This window comes from Apus apus, chromosome 1, assembly GCF_020740795.1.
Source record: "Apus apus isolate bApuApu2 chromosome 1, bApuApu2.pri.cur, whole genome shotgun sequence".
NCBI lineage: Eukaryota > Metazoa > Chordata > Aves > Apodiformes > Apodidae > Apus > Apus apus.
The window spans coordinates 149284564-149300135 of record NC_067282.1 but is presented as its reverse complement, the minus strand read 5'-3'; the positions used below and the strand labels follow the sequence as shown (position 1 = coordinate 149300135).

At 49.5% G+C, this 15572-nt stretch overlaps 1 protein-coding gene across 2 annotated transcripts in view; it reads right to left on the bottom strand.

Annotated features, from left to right (window-relative positions):
* RFX4 (regulatory factor X4) overlaps window positions 1–11371 on the bottom strand; it is a 96643-nt gene extending 85272 nt beyond the window's left edge. For both annotated transcript variants that reach the window (XM_051636545.1, XM_051636630.1), the window contains exon 1: window positions 11231–11371. In XM_051636545.1, the coding sequence (XP_051492505.1) occupies window positions 11231–11273 (43 nt within the window). In that variant the 5' untranslated portion in view covers window positions 11274–11371. The remainder of the gene's footprint in view (window positions 1–11230) is intronic.
* Between the last annotated feature and the right edge of the window lie 4201 nt (window positions 11372–15572).

Genomic DNA, 15572 nt, shown 5'->3' with positions numbered 1-15572 from the left:
CAAGGTCAGTCCCCATTTAAGAGCAAAGATAACCTCACCTGGTCCAATTTCAGTGCTGTGACGTTGTCTCATTGTCACTCTTAAGCTAGTGACACCAGTAACTGACCGGTTCATCTCTCCCAGGACACTTAACTTCCATGGGTGTACAACGTGCTAATTTTTTTATCAGTAGGATAATCACACATGTATCAGGTGCTTTCCAAGCACCAATTCCGCCTACAACAATGTGTACCCTCATGCTTCTACAACATGATGGGTTATAGATCCTCAACTCTTCAGAGTCTACTGCACAAACCAGTAAATACTGTCATTGTCTCCAACTTTGTCACAATGTTTCTTTCCAAGGAAATGCAAACATTCCTCCTGATTATTGCCAGTACTTTTATAGAATAGAATCTCTTTATGCTCTTTACCCCCCAGATTTCATTAACTTCTTATGCTATAGAATGAACATGAGACACACAAGAGAGCTCATAGGACCTTAATTTCTGGGTACCTATCACAAAGTTGTAACCTACAGCAGTCTTTGCTCACCAGCTTTTGGGTTAAACATTCCCAGCTGCTACTAATGATTCCTCAACTCACCAGTGTGCATGGGAAGACATGGAGTTTTCAAATCCTTAATTCAGCTCTGCTTCACCACTGCACAAGGCTGGAGTCATTTGACTGAACAGGATGTCTTTGACTCAGGAAGAAACAGGATTTGCGTCAAATACCCATGAAATGCTTCCCTCTGCCTCAGGAGCTGATGAATCCATCAGGCAGGGCAGTTTGGCACAGAAATGTCAGTACATCAGTAAGAACAGCCAACAAAGATGACAAAACGAAAAGATGTGAGATATAGGTGGAAGATAAGAGAAACACTGGTTGTTTGGCTCAGGGAAGAGAGAGAAGAGGGAAGAGGCTGGTTGTGGGAAAGGGAAAAGGATGACAAGGAAAAGAGCCCCATCCCTGGAGACATTCAAGTTCAGGCTTGATGAGGCTCTGAGCATTCTGTTCTAGTGTGAGATGTCCCTGCTTATTGTAGGGGGGTTGGACTAGATGACCTTTAGAGGTTCCTTCCAACCCAAGACATTCTATGATTCTATGGTCAGAAGTTAAGGGGGAGGAGGAAAGTAACTACAGAGAGGATTTTTTAATTGTTATTATTTTTTATCAGGAGAAAAGAGGTCAGCTTTTGAAGGAATGGGAGTACAGCAGTTATTTATGATTAGAAACAGCATCCAACCAGGTAGACTGAAAGAACAAGAGAAGACAAACACACAAAGTCAATTCTGGGGCCAGGACATAATCATAGCAGTAAGAAAAAGAAAATCACTTGACTCAAGAAGAGTGTGATTCAAAGGAGAGAGATAGTACATTTACTCAAATAATGGCTATTTCTCCTCACTTCATGCACATCTATTCCAAACCCAGCTGTTTCTCACTATTGTCAAAGGATGCAGCTATTACATTATTCACAACCATTTGGCACTGACTAGGCAGAGACAAATAAAGAACATCATTTCTTTCAGTTCTCAGAGTAACTGTATACCAAAACTAGCAAAGAGGACATTAATAAATCATCATAACATAGTCCCACAAAGATTAGTACCTCTCAGAACTAATCTGTGTATACACAGCAAACATTTCACGCTATTAATTTACAGCCTTAATGTGCTTTTTGGAAAGTCTCTCAGTCCTGATGTGCCTAGACTTACAGATTTATAAACCTTGTGTGAATGTAGTACCTTCCAGACCATCTCTTCCCTCCACCATGAAAGTAGACCAGTGCTTTTAAAACTAGTAGCCTGGCTTTTCTGAGAAGCCTCCAGTCTCCTCTGAACAATATGCAAAGCAAACTCAGGGAAAGAACATGAGAAAAAAGAGAAGTCTTCTTTCCTTCTCCTTTTTTTTTTTTTTTTTTTTTGCACAAGACTTACCAAAACAAGAGTCCAGTATTGAATATTCAGCACTGAATACTAACTACTCAATAGATGGTCTGTTTGCAGAGCTCAAAGTGGAAATGACCCAGTAAGGAGGAGAGGTGAACACGCTGCTCCATCCATGTGATTAAACTGCTCTGTAAATGCAATCCTCCCCAGTTCTTCCCACCTCATTACAATGGAGACCATTTGCTGCCCCTACCACAACTAATTTTAAAAAAAAATATTTGCATTAGAGGGGCCTCCACACCAGTATTGTCCCCACGGCTCTGCGTTTAGGAGCGGAATGTGAGCTCCAATGTCGGGAAACTTGCACTAGCCAGTCAATCCAACCAGCAGGATCTGTTATTGCCACTGCTCAGGAAGAAGGAAGGAAGAACAGGGCACAGTTTACAGAGGAGGAGAGTGCCCTGCAGGGTGTCCCAGCTCTCAGCCTGCACAAGGCATGGAGTAAATCTCACCTAGCAGCTACCTTGCTCTTCTGTGGACTTCGGAGGTCTCTTAAGTGCTTCCTCCTCTGAGTTACTGCATCACAGTGTTACATAAGTGAGTTCCCAGGAGGCCTAGCTGGGCCACAGGCTGACGTGCAAACACAGCACAGCACTAAGCAAATGTGTCACTTGCACACAGCCTCCCATAAAGACAAATTTTGGTTGATAACTAAAATATAGCTCATTTCACCCTTGACCCTGAGAGGCCCAGAAGCAGCTGCCTTTTATGGACACAAAGTACGCGTTAGACCTGTTTGGCTCAGCGTGAGAACTCCTGGTCCGGCTCTCATGCCTGTCCCTGACAGGATCTTCATCACACAGCACCAGCCATGGCTCCTCTCCTGCAGGCCCTAGGGTGCCAAGCATGTTAGCCAGCAAATCTCTGACCTGCTGCTCAGCCAGGTCTGCCACTCAGAAACCTGGAGCTGAAGGGCTGTGCTGTGGGATGGATGAGACTCTGCAAAAAAGGCCACTCTCTCCAGCCACCACATAAGCAACTTAGGCACCCAGGGAACACCCATCACGGGAGCAGGCATCTCTCCTCACAGAAAGACGTGCTACTGCTGTATCCTGACGCATAGCACTGGTGGAGCAGGACTCCACTTCCACATTTGCTTGCACCATTTTTATTTTATTTTACAGTGTCTGTAAGGTCACTGGCACCTCAAGAATCAGCCAGGAGTTTTTGTTTCCCTGGGTTGATTAAGTTCTGTAGGGGGTAGAGGGACAGAAAGGGTTTTACTCTCCTCTGAGCATTGGAGACAGGAATAGCCAGGAGCAGTGTACTTACTTACAAGCTATGTTGCAGAAGACAGCAGCCTTAAATACTCACTTGCTTAATTAGGACATCCTGCCACGTATTCTTGGTTAAAGTGTCTGTCAGGGGAGATAGGAACCACACAAGTCATGTTGTTGAGGATTATTTTTTTTCCCTTCAAAGGAAAGCATTGGGTCTACTTAGTATGATCATTCATTAATTTCATTCAACAAATGGCTTGTTTCCGCAAGATCCTAGAATATTAGCAGAACACACAGCCTGCCCTGCTTTTCATCAGACACAGAGGAGCTTTTAGTCTTTTGCAGCAGGTTGCACCTTTGTTAGGGGGTGCTGGAAAGTGTCATGGGTTGTAGAAGGGATGTTCTATGTGGGGCCTTTTGAATTAGGTATGCATTGCTGTCACCAGGAGGGTCTGGACTCTGGGACACTGGTTGGATGACCATCCCTGAGATCCCCCATATGAACTGGGCTTCCCTTCCATACTGCCCTTCCTCAGCTGCAGCTGAGACAGCTTTAGCACTTCTGAAATAGTTTAGCAGTGAATAGGATGGGGGGTGGGGGGGAAAGATACCTTAAGACTGGTATCATTGCATTTAGTGGTATCTGTATTTATTCCCACTTTATTTTTTTTCCTGCTACTTTTAAATTTCCCTTGCATGGGGAACAGTCCACCTTGCCACTGCACTTCTTTTATTTTATTGCTATACAAGTGGAGCAGAAGCTAGATCTGAATTTACAGATCTATGCAAGAATAGAAAACTCATGCCTGTTTTGTTGACTTAGGGGTCTCATTTGTGAGCTTACAATTGCATGGAAGACATTTTTCATGTATTTAGCTCTACCTGACTTCATCTGAGTGCCTCTAAGCCTTGTCCCAAGTAGCCAAACTAGTAAAAATGACTGCATTGAAAAAACAGGATAGTTTGATAGTATTATTCTAAGGAGTGAAAGTTTAAAAAGAGAAGAAAGAGAAGGTAAGCAGCAACAAATAGTTTTATTTCTAGTAACAGGTTTTTTTTATAAAAAAGGCAATCATTTCTAACACTGAAAACTTGTAGTCCTTCCCTTCCAGGCAAATCTCTTTTTTTTTTTTTTTTTTTTTTCTGGATAGGAACTCATTAAGCCAATCAAAACCCTGAGAGAAGCAGATTTTGCATTTCTAAGTGTTTGAGTCTATGCCACAGGGTTCATGAGCACCCAAAGCTGTATCAGGAAGTTTGTCAGAGCAACGACCACAGCAAGCCTAGAAAACTGATGAAGTCCCAGCATACATTCCCATTCTGCTGCTCCAAAATTATTGCTTCTAATTTCCAGAGATGTAAGCTTCAGGGAATTGCTCATTCAGAGAATGTTCCAGCTATCTAAAATGTTTTGTTTCTCATTATAATAGTATTTGGGATCCTGCACAAAAATGCTCAGGATAATCTACTAATAAATTGCAAACTCATCATTCATACCTGTGAATTGACTCCTTGGTTCCTGTAACAAATTCAATCTCAGAGAAATTAAGTTCACTTACCAACAAAAGAAAATAAAGTGCTTAACTATAGCTGAAAGTGAAGGAAAAGAAACAGCACTATGCTGTTTCAGTCTTGAGGCAATTTCAGCTGCAAATGAGCTTTTTCTTCCTTACTGGGTGCAATGAGAGGCAAGGCTCCATTTAACCCTCTCCCACTTTTCCTGATTTCAAATTTATCAGGAAGGGAAGAATGGCCAAAAGTTTTTACCCCAATGCTTATTTGTATACAGAGAATCAAACTGCAGCACTTCCAGCAAGCCAAAAACACTCTGCCACTGACTGTAAACACTGTTCCTCACACTAGCTAGTATTTCATAGCTAACAAACTGCTCTTGCTGCAAATGTTCTGAGAGAAAATAAGTGGGAATGAAGACAGGACTGCTAGTTATGTATGCAAAGTATCTGCAATTAAGTTATTACACATTCCCAGCCGTTGGAAGGGACCATTACGAGCTGACTGTGGGCACCTGTCCTCTCCCAGGCCTTCAACATGGACTTCAACAGGTGTTTCCCTTGTGGAGCCATCACAGGATCAGGAGCCATCTCTAACACCAAATTGTTTTGCAGTTTTTAATACAGAAACTAAGACACTGGACCTGACAGATGTAGGTAAAGATGTTTTTAGTACAAACTTCTTAAAAAAACCTACACAGGCCTCCACTGGCTGAATCACCACCACGTACTCTTCCTCCCTACGCTTGTTATCTATAGGATCACCCAGCCATCAAATACCCTTTATGCTACCCATCTTCCTAACTAGGATGTTAGCAGTCAAATCCCCGGGGCCGCCGGGGCACCGGGCTCCGGCAGGGTCGGGCTGTACCGGGTGTTCATTTCCAGACACAAAGAAACAAACAGCAAATCCGGCGCAGACGTGGGGACACAGACAAGCGGGTGAACTCAGAAGATTCACAAACCTCAGTGCTCACGGGATTGTGAGCTAATTATTTGGACTCGAATGTCACATCAAGTACCCCCAAAGGACTGACCTTATATTTGTATTAGTTACATGACAGGCCACAGCTGCTCTGAAGGCCTTGTTACGAACCATCAAGTCCCCTCTTCAAAAGTTTTCACCTGAAGAGGCTCTAATGTTTCCTCACCATACGGATTTCAGCGATCTCAAGATTTCAGCTTTATTTTGCTATGGTGCACTCTTACGTATGCAGATAGTATCCCAGGGGATGCACTTCCTTCTGGCTGTCCTAGCTTGCAAACCACTTGCAAATTAAGCTACAGAAATGCAGAAGTGTTTACATTTGGAGATGCCGCAGATTTTGCAGCGACACTAACCTTCTTCCTTGCCTGCACGTTCAGTGGCTAAAAAAACAGCCTTATTTTCTAAAAGCAAACAAGCCAACAACCCTGATGGACACAGGACACTGTACCGGTGACTTTCTGTGGGACAGCTCTAACAGCACCTCAACTATCTTAGCATAAAATGGTCACTTCTAATTTCAAGAAGATCGTTTGCTTAATAGATGTGACGGTGCAGCTGCAAGAGACCAGCAGAGGCTACACGTTTCTTTACAGTTTCACAGACAAAAGTTTTATCTGTCTGAACCCAGAGTCCCTGCTTTAATGAGGGTTTGACCCAAATAAAATCTTAAGGACTGTAAACCCTAAAGTGTAACTTAAATAAATGAAATAGTTTTAGAGTTGTCTGGCTACTCTTATGCAAAAGCTTGGTTTCCTTCTTTTTTCCTTCCCTCCTTTTAAAGACCTCTCTGTACTGCAGGTAAATAACAGATTTCAGAGCAATGAAAAGCACTGCAATTCCCCCTCCCTAAGTATTTTAGAATTAATTCATTAGCAAATAAATAATAAAATAATTGTATTTTCACTGACTCAGAAAATTATCGTCTTTGTTCAAGAGAATTCTGACCAATTTACAAACAGCTAAAAAATCTTAACGTATTTTACCAAGTTATTAAAACACCCTCAGAAATGAAGACCTGATCCAGTTCTGGGACTTGCATTTAGATACCCATTCTGCTGCTGCTAAAGGCAGAGGGAGCTGCCAGGGATTGGGCCCAGCTGTGCACACATTGTAGGCAGAAACTCCTCAGCCAGCAGGAAATAAAATATTTTGGGTTGGTTTTTTGTTTGTTTGTTTCATTTCTTTTCAATGTGACATCTTATAGGGTATGAAAGGATGTAAAACAAACAGTAGGGTCCAATTATATAAAGGACCAGTGGTATTTCTTTTACATGTCCGTATCATGTCGAATTCAGGATTCAAAGAATCATTGGATCATCTTGACTGCTCAGCAGGTAAGAGCCTTTATGGACCCAAACCCTGGAACAGTAAAGAACTTCCTTTCATTTACTGGAACAAAAAGAAGTAACGTTTTTGCTTGACTACGAAAAGTGCTCAAAGAAAGTAAGGAAAAAAGCCACTAGCAAGTTCCTCTTTATCTATCAGCAAATGGTGTTGCAAAAAGCAAAGCAGCTTTCAGCTGCAAAGTCAACCACTTGCTTTGCACCCAAAAAATCGAGACCTGTGACCACAAGCTTCAGTGTCATATCTGTGCTCTGAAATGTCACAACTGCTCTCCCAACTAACAGTCAAGTATTTACTATCAATATCGACAATTTCATTAATTGCACCAGGATACGAAAGCCATTAATTCTCTTCAATCAATGCTTACATGCTGGATCCTTTTTAAATGGCAAGCTCACAGGAAAGGTCACGCACTACCCCCACAACACCCGTGTACTGAAAACTGACCAAAATCTGGCCACTGACACATGTTCGGCTCAGGTCCTGGAACCCACGTTTCATGGTTCACACAAACTGCTTTAAGGGCCTAATCCCAACGTCCTTGACAGCGCTGAAAAGCTTTCTGCAGATTTTAATGGAGTTTGGATCAGCTTCTAAGTCTCAGCTTCAGTTCCCAAGGATCTCATCCATCTAGCACTTTGAAACCAGCAGCAAAGTTTTTGCCTGGCTCCGACACTGAAATAATGAGGCACACAACTCGGTATAATTATGGAGTCACGCCCAAGAAAGCACCTCCATGTCCTTCGGCTCCTGCTCCCTGCAGCGGGGAGTTTCCCAGGGGTGTCTGTGGAAGAGGAGTGGGGCAGCCCCCTGGGAAATCCCCCCACCCAGCTCCCTGGTCGGGTGACACCCTGAAAGCCCGGCGGGGGTCTTGCAGGGGGAGACCTCCTCTGGGGAGGCATGGAGGGGGCTGGGCACTGGGGCGAGGGGTCTCCCCCTGCGCCTGTTGCCAACTTGGGGGGCCGCCCTATCCCGCCCCCGGGCCTGCACCCCCCGCCGGCAGCGGCTCGCACTCCCGGTACCGGTGTCACTAGGGGGGGCTGCGGCTGTGGAAACCTGTCATTAATACTCGGAATCTCCTGCAAAGTTTCACTCCCCCTCCCCAGCCATCCCTACGGGGCTTCCCGGGTGCTGGCCCTGAGCACACACCCCGCCACCGCTCTCCCTCGGGTCCCGCTTGGCCATGGGGTCCCGGAGGTGTCAGGGGCCGGCGGGAGCGTGGGGTGGGAGCCGGGCAGAGAGCAGGGCAGGCGGCGGGGAGCGCTCTCCTGCAAGCCCCAAAAAGCAGACATGACACCCCCCCCCGAGTGACCCCTTTGTGCCCCACAGCGAAGGGGCGGGCGGCCCCGGCGGGGGCTGCAAACTCCCCCCAGCGTCCCTCCGGCTTCCGGGCCGGCTCCGGGGAGTTTCGGGCTTTACACACTGTGCCGGGGAGCGGGCGGGCGCCTGGCGGAGTTAACGGCGGCGGCGAAACGATGTGGAAAAAGATGCCGCGAACCGCCCGAGAAGGGCGTGTGCCCCCGCCTCGGGTGGGTGCCCTGCTCCCCGGCACCGGGGCGGGCCCCGCCGGGCAGCGGGAGAGCCCCGAGGGCAAGGCTGCCGGTTCCCCCGCGCCCGGGCCGGGCCGTCGGGGCCGGGCGCTGCCGGTGCCGCTGACTCGCCGGCCAACCCTGCATGAGGCGGGGAGAGGCTGAGGTGGGGGTTTTCTGGGCCCCTAGACGGCCAGAAATCGGTGTAGATGACAGGCCCCCGTGGGTCACTGCCCACGGTAGGGGAACGCGAGGTAAACTCGATGGAGGCAGACGGCACTGCTGAGGGAAGGCGAAGGAACCAAACCATTCCCCTGCCTTAAAATTAGAAACGTGGGTGATTTTATGTATATATATATATATATTTTTTAAATCCCGCTGGTTTCAGGAAAAACTGTTAAGGATAAATTAAAACATGACTGATTTTTTCAATGAAGCCATATTTCTCTACAATGCAAAAGGATCTTTACATAACAACTGAAACTCGGGAGAAAAGCTAATTGGATTAAGTCCTCTGAAAGGGAGGTTAAGGTGTCTGAATGAGACAACTGCAAAGCTCCACTTTTCTTGCCATCTGTTTAGCAAGACTAGAGTGTTTTCTGATTAATATTATCTTAATCAATCATGCTGCCATTTATTATAACCATACTGAATTTAAGGAACGAATAGTAGGGCGCCTCAGTCCGAGGACGGGCAATTTCAAATGCAGGGACAGAAAACGCGGGGCTTTGCTGTTTTGGTTTGTGGTTTTTTATTTCCCTAAAGACCCGTTAGTCTCGACAAGGAGAAGTTGCCAGCAGTGCCCTTAACTCCGTCTCGGCGGTGCCGCTGCCCAGCACTGCTACTTCTTTTACACCCGAGTAACTCCCGCACACGCTCTGACTATAACATAACGATTCCTTGCCTGCCGAGCGCTTTCTCCTCGGAACAACCCCCCGGATTTTGTCCCGGGACCCCGACAGTAAAAGTGGCCCAAACCCGGCTGGTGTCGCCGGTGGCCGAGGAGGGGTTGAGCTCTCCCGATGCGCCGAGCCCCCGCGCCGGGACGGCGACAGACGCAGCCGAGCACGGCTGGGCAGCCCGCCTTTCCCTCTCTATCTCTCTCTCTCTCTGTCTCTCTCTCCTTTTTTTTTTTTTTTTTTAAATCAGTAATTAATTTTTACAAAATGCCCTTCGGGCCGCCTTGGGATGAGGGGTGAGAAAACCTTCGGTGGCCTCGGGGCGGCGGGGAGCGAAGCGGCTCCGAGGCCGGGGCTGCCCTGACCCCGCCGCCCCTTGCCCCGTCCCCGCCGGCATCAGTTACACCGGGACGGCGCCGGAACACACCGGAGGAGCCGGGAGGGAGCTGCGGAACCTCCGGGACAGTGCCGGGAAGCGGCCCGCCCCGGCCGTCGGGAGGCGCGGGAGGACCCGATCCCGCTGCGGGCTCCCCCGGGGCAGCGCGGGGCTCTGCTGCCCGGCCACCTCGCCGCCCTGCCAGCCACGGGCACGGCGATGGCCGCCGGCACAGCGGCTGCAGGAGGGGACGCGGCAGGTCAGGAGCGGGCAGCGGGGGAGCCATTCCCGGGCTGTGCCCTACTCTGCGATCTGTCCGCCTGGGAAACGCCTGGGCAGAGAGGGGAGAGAGGGGGGAGGGTGTTTTCCAGTGCTAATAAAATAAATGAAAATCGGACAGGTTCTGGGAGCGGCTGCCTGCCCTCCGCTGCGGGGCTGCGCTCAGGAGGGAGCACAGCGGCTGCGGCCGGTGGAAACCGGGCTCCGTGGGGGCGGGGGGAGGGTGAGAGAGAAGGGGCCGCGGTTTCGGGGGACCGTCGGCTGACAGCCGCAGTGGGAAGACCTAGGTGGGAAGACCTAGGCCCGGGCCCTGCCCCCGAGGAGAGCCGGAGCCCTGCCGCCCCGCGTCCCCCGCCGTCGCCCAAGGGCCGGGCCGGGCGGCAGAGGTGGCCGTCGGGTGGCAGGACGGGGGCTGTGGCCCTCGACGTGAGCGGCCCCTCTGCTGCTCCCGTCCCCCTCGCCTCCCGCCGGGGCTTCTCCGTGCTTGCGGCCCTCGCTGGTGGGGCTGCAGCCGCCCCTCTCCCCTCCAGTTACCGGACAAGCCAAGTAATCGTTTGGGGGTGCGGAGGAAGAGACCTACTCTGCCCTTCCACTGACTCCCTCCCCCCCAAGGCGGCCCAGCCCCGGCTCTGCTTGCGGAAGGAGACGACCTGGGTGCTGGGCTCGCCCTAACCCACCCAACCACCTTCCCTAACAAATCTCGTTTTCTCGCCCTCTGAAAGGCTCCGCTCGAACCTCAGTGAGTGCCTAAAACTAGAAGGGAAGAGGAAATTAGTTTGCCGGCCGGCAGCCTATGGAGGAGGGGAAAATAAAAAGGAAAAGAGGAAAAAAAAAAAAGTGGGAAAAAAAAAAACAGGAAGAAAAAAAACAAACACACAACCGCAAAACCACAACCCACTCTTTGCACCATCGTATCTGCAAGTGCAACCTCAGGGCTGCAGCCCAGAGGCGAGAGCTCCCCCTCCACGGCCCCGCACCCCCACATCCCGCTCCCCGCACACGCCCGGGCTCATTTGCCTGCGAGGCCGGTAAGGCGGGCGGGCCCCCCCCCTCTGCCGCCCGAGCTGCCCCCGCCGCCACGGTCAAGTTGAAAATTCCTCTCTGGAGTGCGAGAGGAGCCCGCTGCCTGCGGGGGGACACACACACTTACCTGTGGAGTCCATATCGGGTTCCTCCAGCAACCCGCAATGCATGCTCTTCCCATGGACGGGACGGGAGCCCCAAGGTCCCGGGGTGTGGAGAGCCCCTATCTCAGAGATGCGCGGGGGAGAGGGAGCAGGGTGGAGGAGAGGGGGTGGGGAGGGAGGGCAGAGGCAGATAGTTGGGGGGGGGGGGAGGAGAGGTTAGCGCGGGAGAGAGGGACACTCCGTAATCCAGCAGGGCAAAGCCAGACCCGTCAAAATGTTTGCGGATGTTTCATGGGAAAAAGCATCATTTTATAGAAGCCCTGATGGGAGAAATGTCATTGATAGGCCAGCCAGCCTGATGAATGGCTGCTACTCAGATGGGGATGTGGCAAGGCTCAATGTGAAGCCCATTGTGATGCTGTTTTGAATAAGAAAAGCTTTCCTCCAAAAAGGGGGGCCTTAGATCTACGCAATCCCAACACTTCGACTTCCCTCTTCTATTAGAGCATTAGAAACGTTTTTCTTATTTAAAGTTCCAGCGGCCTTTCCACTCCTCCCTTCCCTCCCCCCAGCCCCCACCCAAGGTCCTTGGCTCATTACAGCCCTACATCAAAATTGGCTTAGATCTTCAAACGGGCAGTAGGTTTGGGCTTGTGCTCTTTAGGGCTGCCGGGTGTGCGTGCAGAGCCGCCGAGCTCCCCTCCTCCTCCTCCTCTTCCCGGTGGGCTCTGGGTTGGGAACCTTCGCGGGCACATGGCGTTGGAAGCTTCACTGCTTCCCAAATATTTTGTAAGCTTAGTTTATTGGGAGGAAAAAAAAAAAAAAAAAGAAGAAGAACGAAAAAAAGAAAAAAAAAGAAGAAAGAAAAAAGAAAAAAAAAAAGAAAAAAAGGGCGATGTGTGTGGGTTGGAAGGGAGGGGGTGACGGGAGAAAGAAGTTGCCAGTGTCTCCTTGTGGATCATGCACAGGGGCTCCCGTGCATCTCCCTGCAGCCCCGGGGAGCGAGGGCAAGTGGGGTGGGGGCCGCCCCGCCACTGGCCTGTCTGCCAGGGAAGAGCGGCTGGCCCGGGGAACCTTCCCTGGGACTGCAGGCGGGGGGGAAGCAAGAGGGTAGGAGATCACGATTGCCAAGAGAAATGAAGAACCAAAGGGGTGCGCTTTCAACCTCGTGTTCCCTGCTAGCTTTAGCACAAGGATGCGGGGATCCATTTTCGGGTGAGCACGTTGCGGGGGGGAGAGAGGGGCAGGACAGAGGCTGGAAAAAGTTGCTTATTCTGGATGCGGCTGTATGTGCTGGAAGTGGAAGTAAAAGTGCAAAGCTAGGGCTCTGATAAAAGTGGCTGGTTTAGGGAAGGAAAAGCTGTGATTAGAATATGAATAGAGCTCCAGGAGAGGAAGAGAAAGGGGGATTATAGCTGAATTACTTTGACCATGGACAGAGCCAACGTTTTCCACTCTTCTCCCCCTCTCCCCTCCCTACACCCAGACTACCCCCCTTCCCTCTCCCTTTCGGAAAAAAAAAAAAAAAAAGCCAAAGAAAAAGCAAGAAAAAAAGCCACCAACCCCACACAGCAAAACAAGCGGCGAGGTTGCTAAAGAGGGAGCCCAGCGCTCCGCAGCGGCTTCGCATCCCGGGCCGGCAGCGGCGGAGCCGGCGGCGCTCGCCGCCCCGCACGCCTCGGTGCTGCGGGAAGGGGCCGGGCGGGTGACATCGTCCCCCCCCAGGCCAAGCTTTTGGCGCGGGGAGGCCAGTGTGCCTGAAGAGGAGGCCGGTAAAAATAATAGGGGGGGGAGGCAGTGCAAAAACCGAGTCTGCCGGAGGCGGCAACTGCAAAACGCTTGAGGTCGGGGCACAGGGAAGCACCGGCCCGCCCGCTCTGCCCGCCTCAAGGATGGGCCCGGAGAGGCAAGAGTGCGGCCCGGGAAGGCTGTTGGCACTGCCCCTACATCCCCATCCCACCAAAACCCAGTTCCAGCCCAGAACACGGGCTGTGCTTTTTCCCGAGCGCCACGGCTTTCTCCCTGGGGAAGCCCCATTCCTCCCTTCCCTCGGCTGCCCGGGCTGGCTCTGCTCCAGGCAGCACCGGGCCGGAGCCCCGGAGGGGCACGATGCGTGACATGATGCATGCTCTATAGGTGATGATGCACGGGTAGGATCATCATCAGTGTTTCTCTTAGACTAGAAGTACTTGTTGCAATTTGCATACTCCCCACCTTTCCAAATTAGTTCCTGTCCCCACGTTCCTGTGGAACATGTCAATGCTGTCATCCTCCTGTTTACCTAATCCCCCCTCAGTATGTCAGATCACCCCGGGGTACCCCCAGGGCTAGGCCAGTGTTACTTGTTTGGGTTTAGCTTAAATTTTTAAAAAGCATCTCAAGCTCCTGGGTATTCCATGTGACACTTAATAAAGTAATTTATCTTCTGAAAGTGTGGAGCATCTCCCCCTGTGCTGCAGGTTGGCCACTTACAGATGGAAGCACTGCAAGTCACTAGCCTTTTTTTAACATGTAGGCTGTGGGATTTCAATCGATACAGAGCAAAGGGCAAGTCTCAGCAAGGATGCAAAAATATACACAATTGTGAATTTTCACTACAGGTTCTTGCCTATACAGAACATCTACAAGCCTACATTGCATCAGCAGATGTATTTTTTAGTGCAGAGGAATTCTATTGCTATTGTGAAAGGAACACTTTTTTTCAAGAAAGGCTACAAACCTGTGCTCATGTGTGGAGAGAAGAGCAGGGCCATCAGTGGAACAGAAGACACATTTCAGACTGCATCCATCTGCCAAACAACTGGATGTGATGCTGTCATATCCTTCTAGGTGACTGATAATGAGTTTCTTTAGGTGGTCCAGCAAAGCAAAAGCAGAGTGGAAGTACGACAGTTTGTATCAGATAATATGAGCTCTTTCAAAAACACATTTCCACAACTGTCTTCTCCTCTGCAGTCGATTGTGCCAATAGGCTGCAGCCACACGGTCGTGGACTGAAGGTCTGTGACACACACAAACTTTTCTTGCCATAAAAAGCTCCTTATGCTGGCACTGGACTCTAAACATCAGTGCTAGACTCTAACATAAATATTTTGAGGGTAAACACCAAGAAGACATTTATTGATTGATTGATTGATTGATTTTCAGCAGAAGAAACCCATTGGCATAGGAACAAAAAAGTATAGAAGATTAACTATTAATTTAGCTACATTACATGAGGCAACTTTAGGCTGAAGTTCTACAGAAGTTTTCCAATGGTCTATCAGGGACAAGAACCTGCACTAGTTTTAGGAATGAGTCTAAAGAGCTAACGAAAGGAGCCATGTAAAATGGTTGTCTGCAATACCAGGGATCAGAGTTCAGTGACTCAAGGGATCTTTTTGGATCTGATGTCTCTCTGTGCAGACTGTAACATTGCTGGCAGCAGCCAAACACACAGTGACACTTCATTATTTCAGCAGTGGCTGCACCCTGTGAGTGGTTTCTTACTTACCTGAGGCAGCAGCCTCCTCCTCTCAGAATGAACCCACACTTCTGTCCACCCTCCTTCCCGGCTCTGTTCTTCTGTTTCTGCTATCTTCACCTACTGGGCAAATCCAATTGAAGAAACAGAGAAGGAATTGTTTCTGTATTGGCTTCCTTTCCCGCTTATTCATCTTTATTATCAGAACAGGAAATGTAAACTTTATTTTACATATATTAACACCCCTGAGGAAGCTCATCATATAGGTGAAGGACAGGATACAGAGTAAGCTGACAGATGACTTCTGGACTCAGCTCTGCATCTGTGCTTGGGGAGTGTGGTGCTGACAGATGCACAAAGGGGAAGAGGAACACCAAAAGGCTGCCTAGGTAAACATGTGCACTGATGCCTTCAAAAGGCTTTAATTGACACAAGCACCAAGAGAAAGTGGCTTGGGCAGGCACATATGCAGGTACCTGGGAGAAAACGAGCAGAAGAACTGAGGCATGCAAATGATGCCTTGCATGTGCACCAGGCAGGGGGTACCTTCTTTTCAGTTAAAAGAAAAGTAACATGAGTTTCAGATGATTTGCTGTCACTGTAGACAAGTCTGAAGCCAAGTTTTGTCGAAGATGAGCATAGGTCAGACTTAAATGAACTTCTCTTGTTGATGCTTGTGAAAGGAGTTTTGCTCAGCTGCAGTGCTGAGATTCACAGAGAAGTGCAGTGCCAGTGCTGCCAAAAGGGACCAGTGAAAATGTCTTGTTCACACTGGTCAGCTTCAGCCTGCATGGAGGGAGGGAATTCACTCTCCTGGGTAGTGTTGGTGTCCACAAGAGTCTAGAAGAACCCCTGTCCCCAGGGCTGCTGCCCAGAACACACAGCCCTAGGGAGACTCCTAC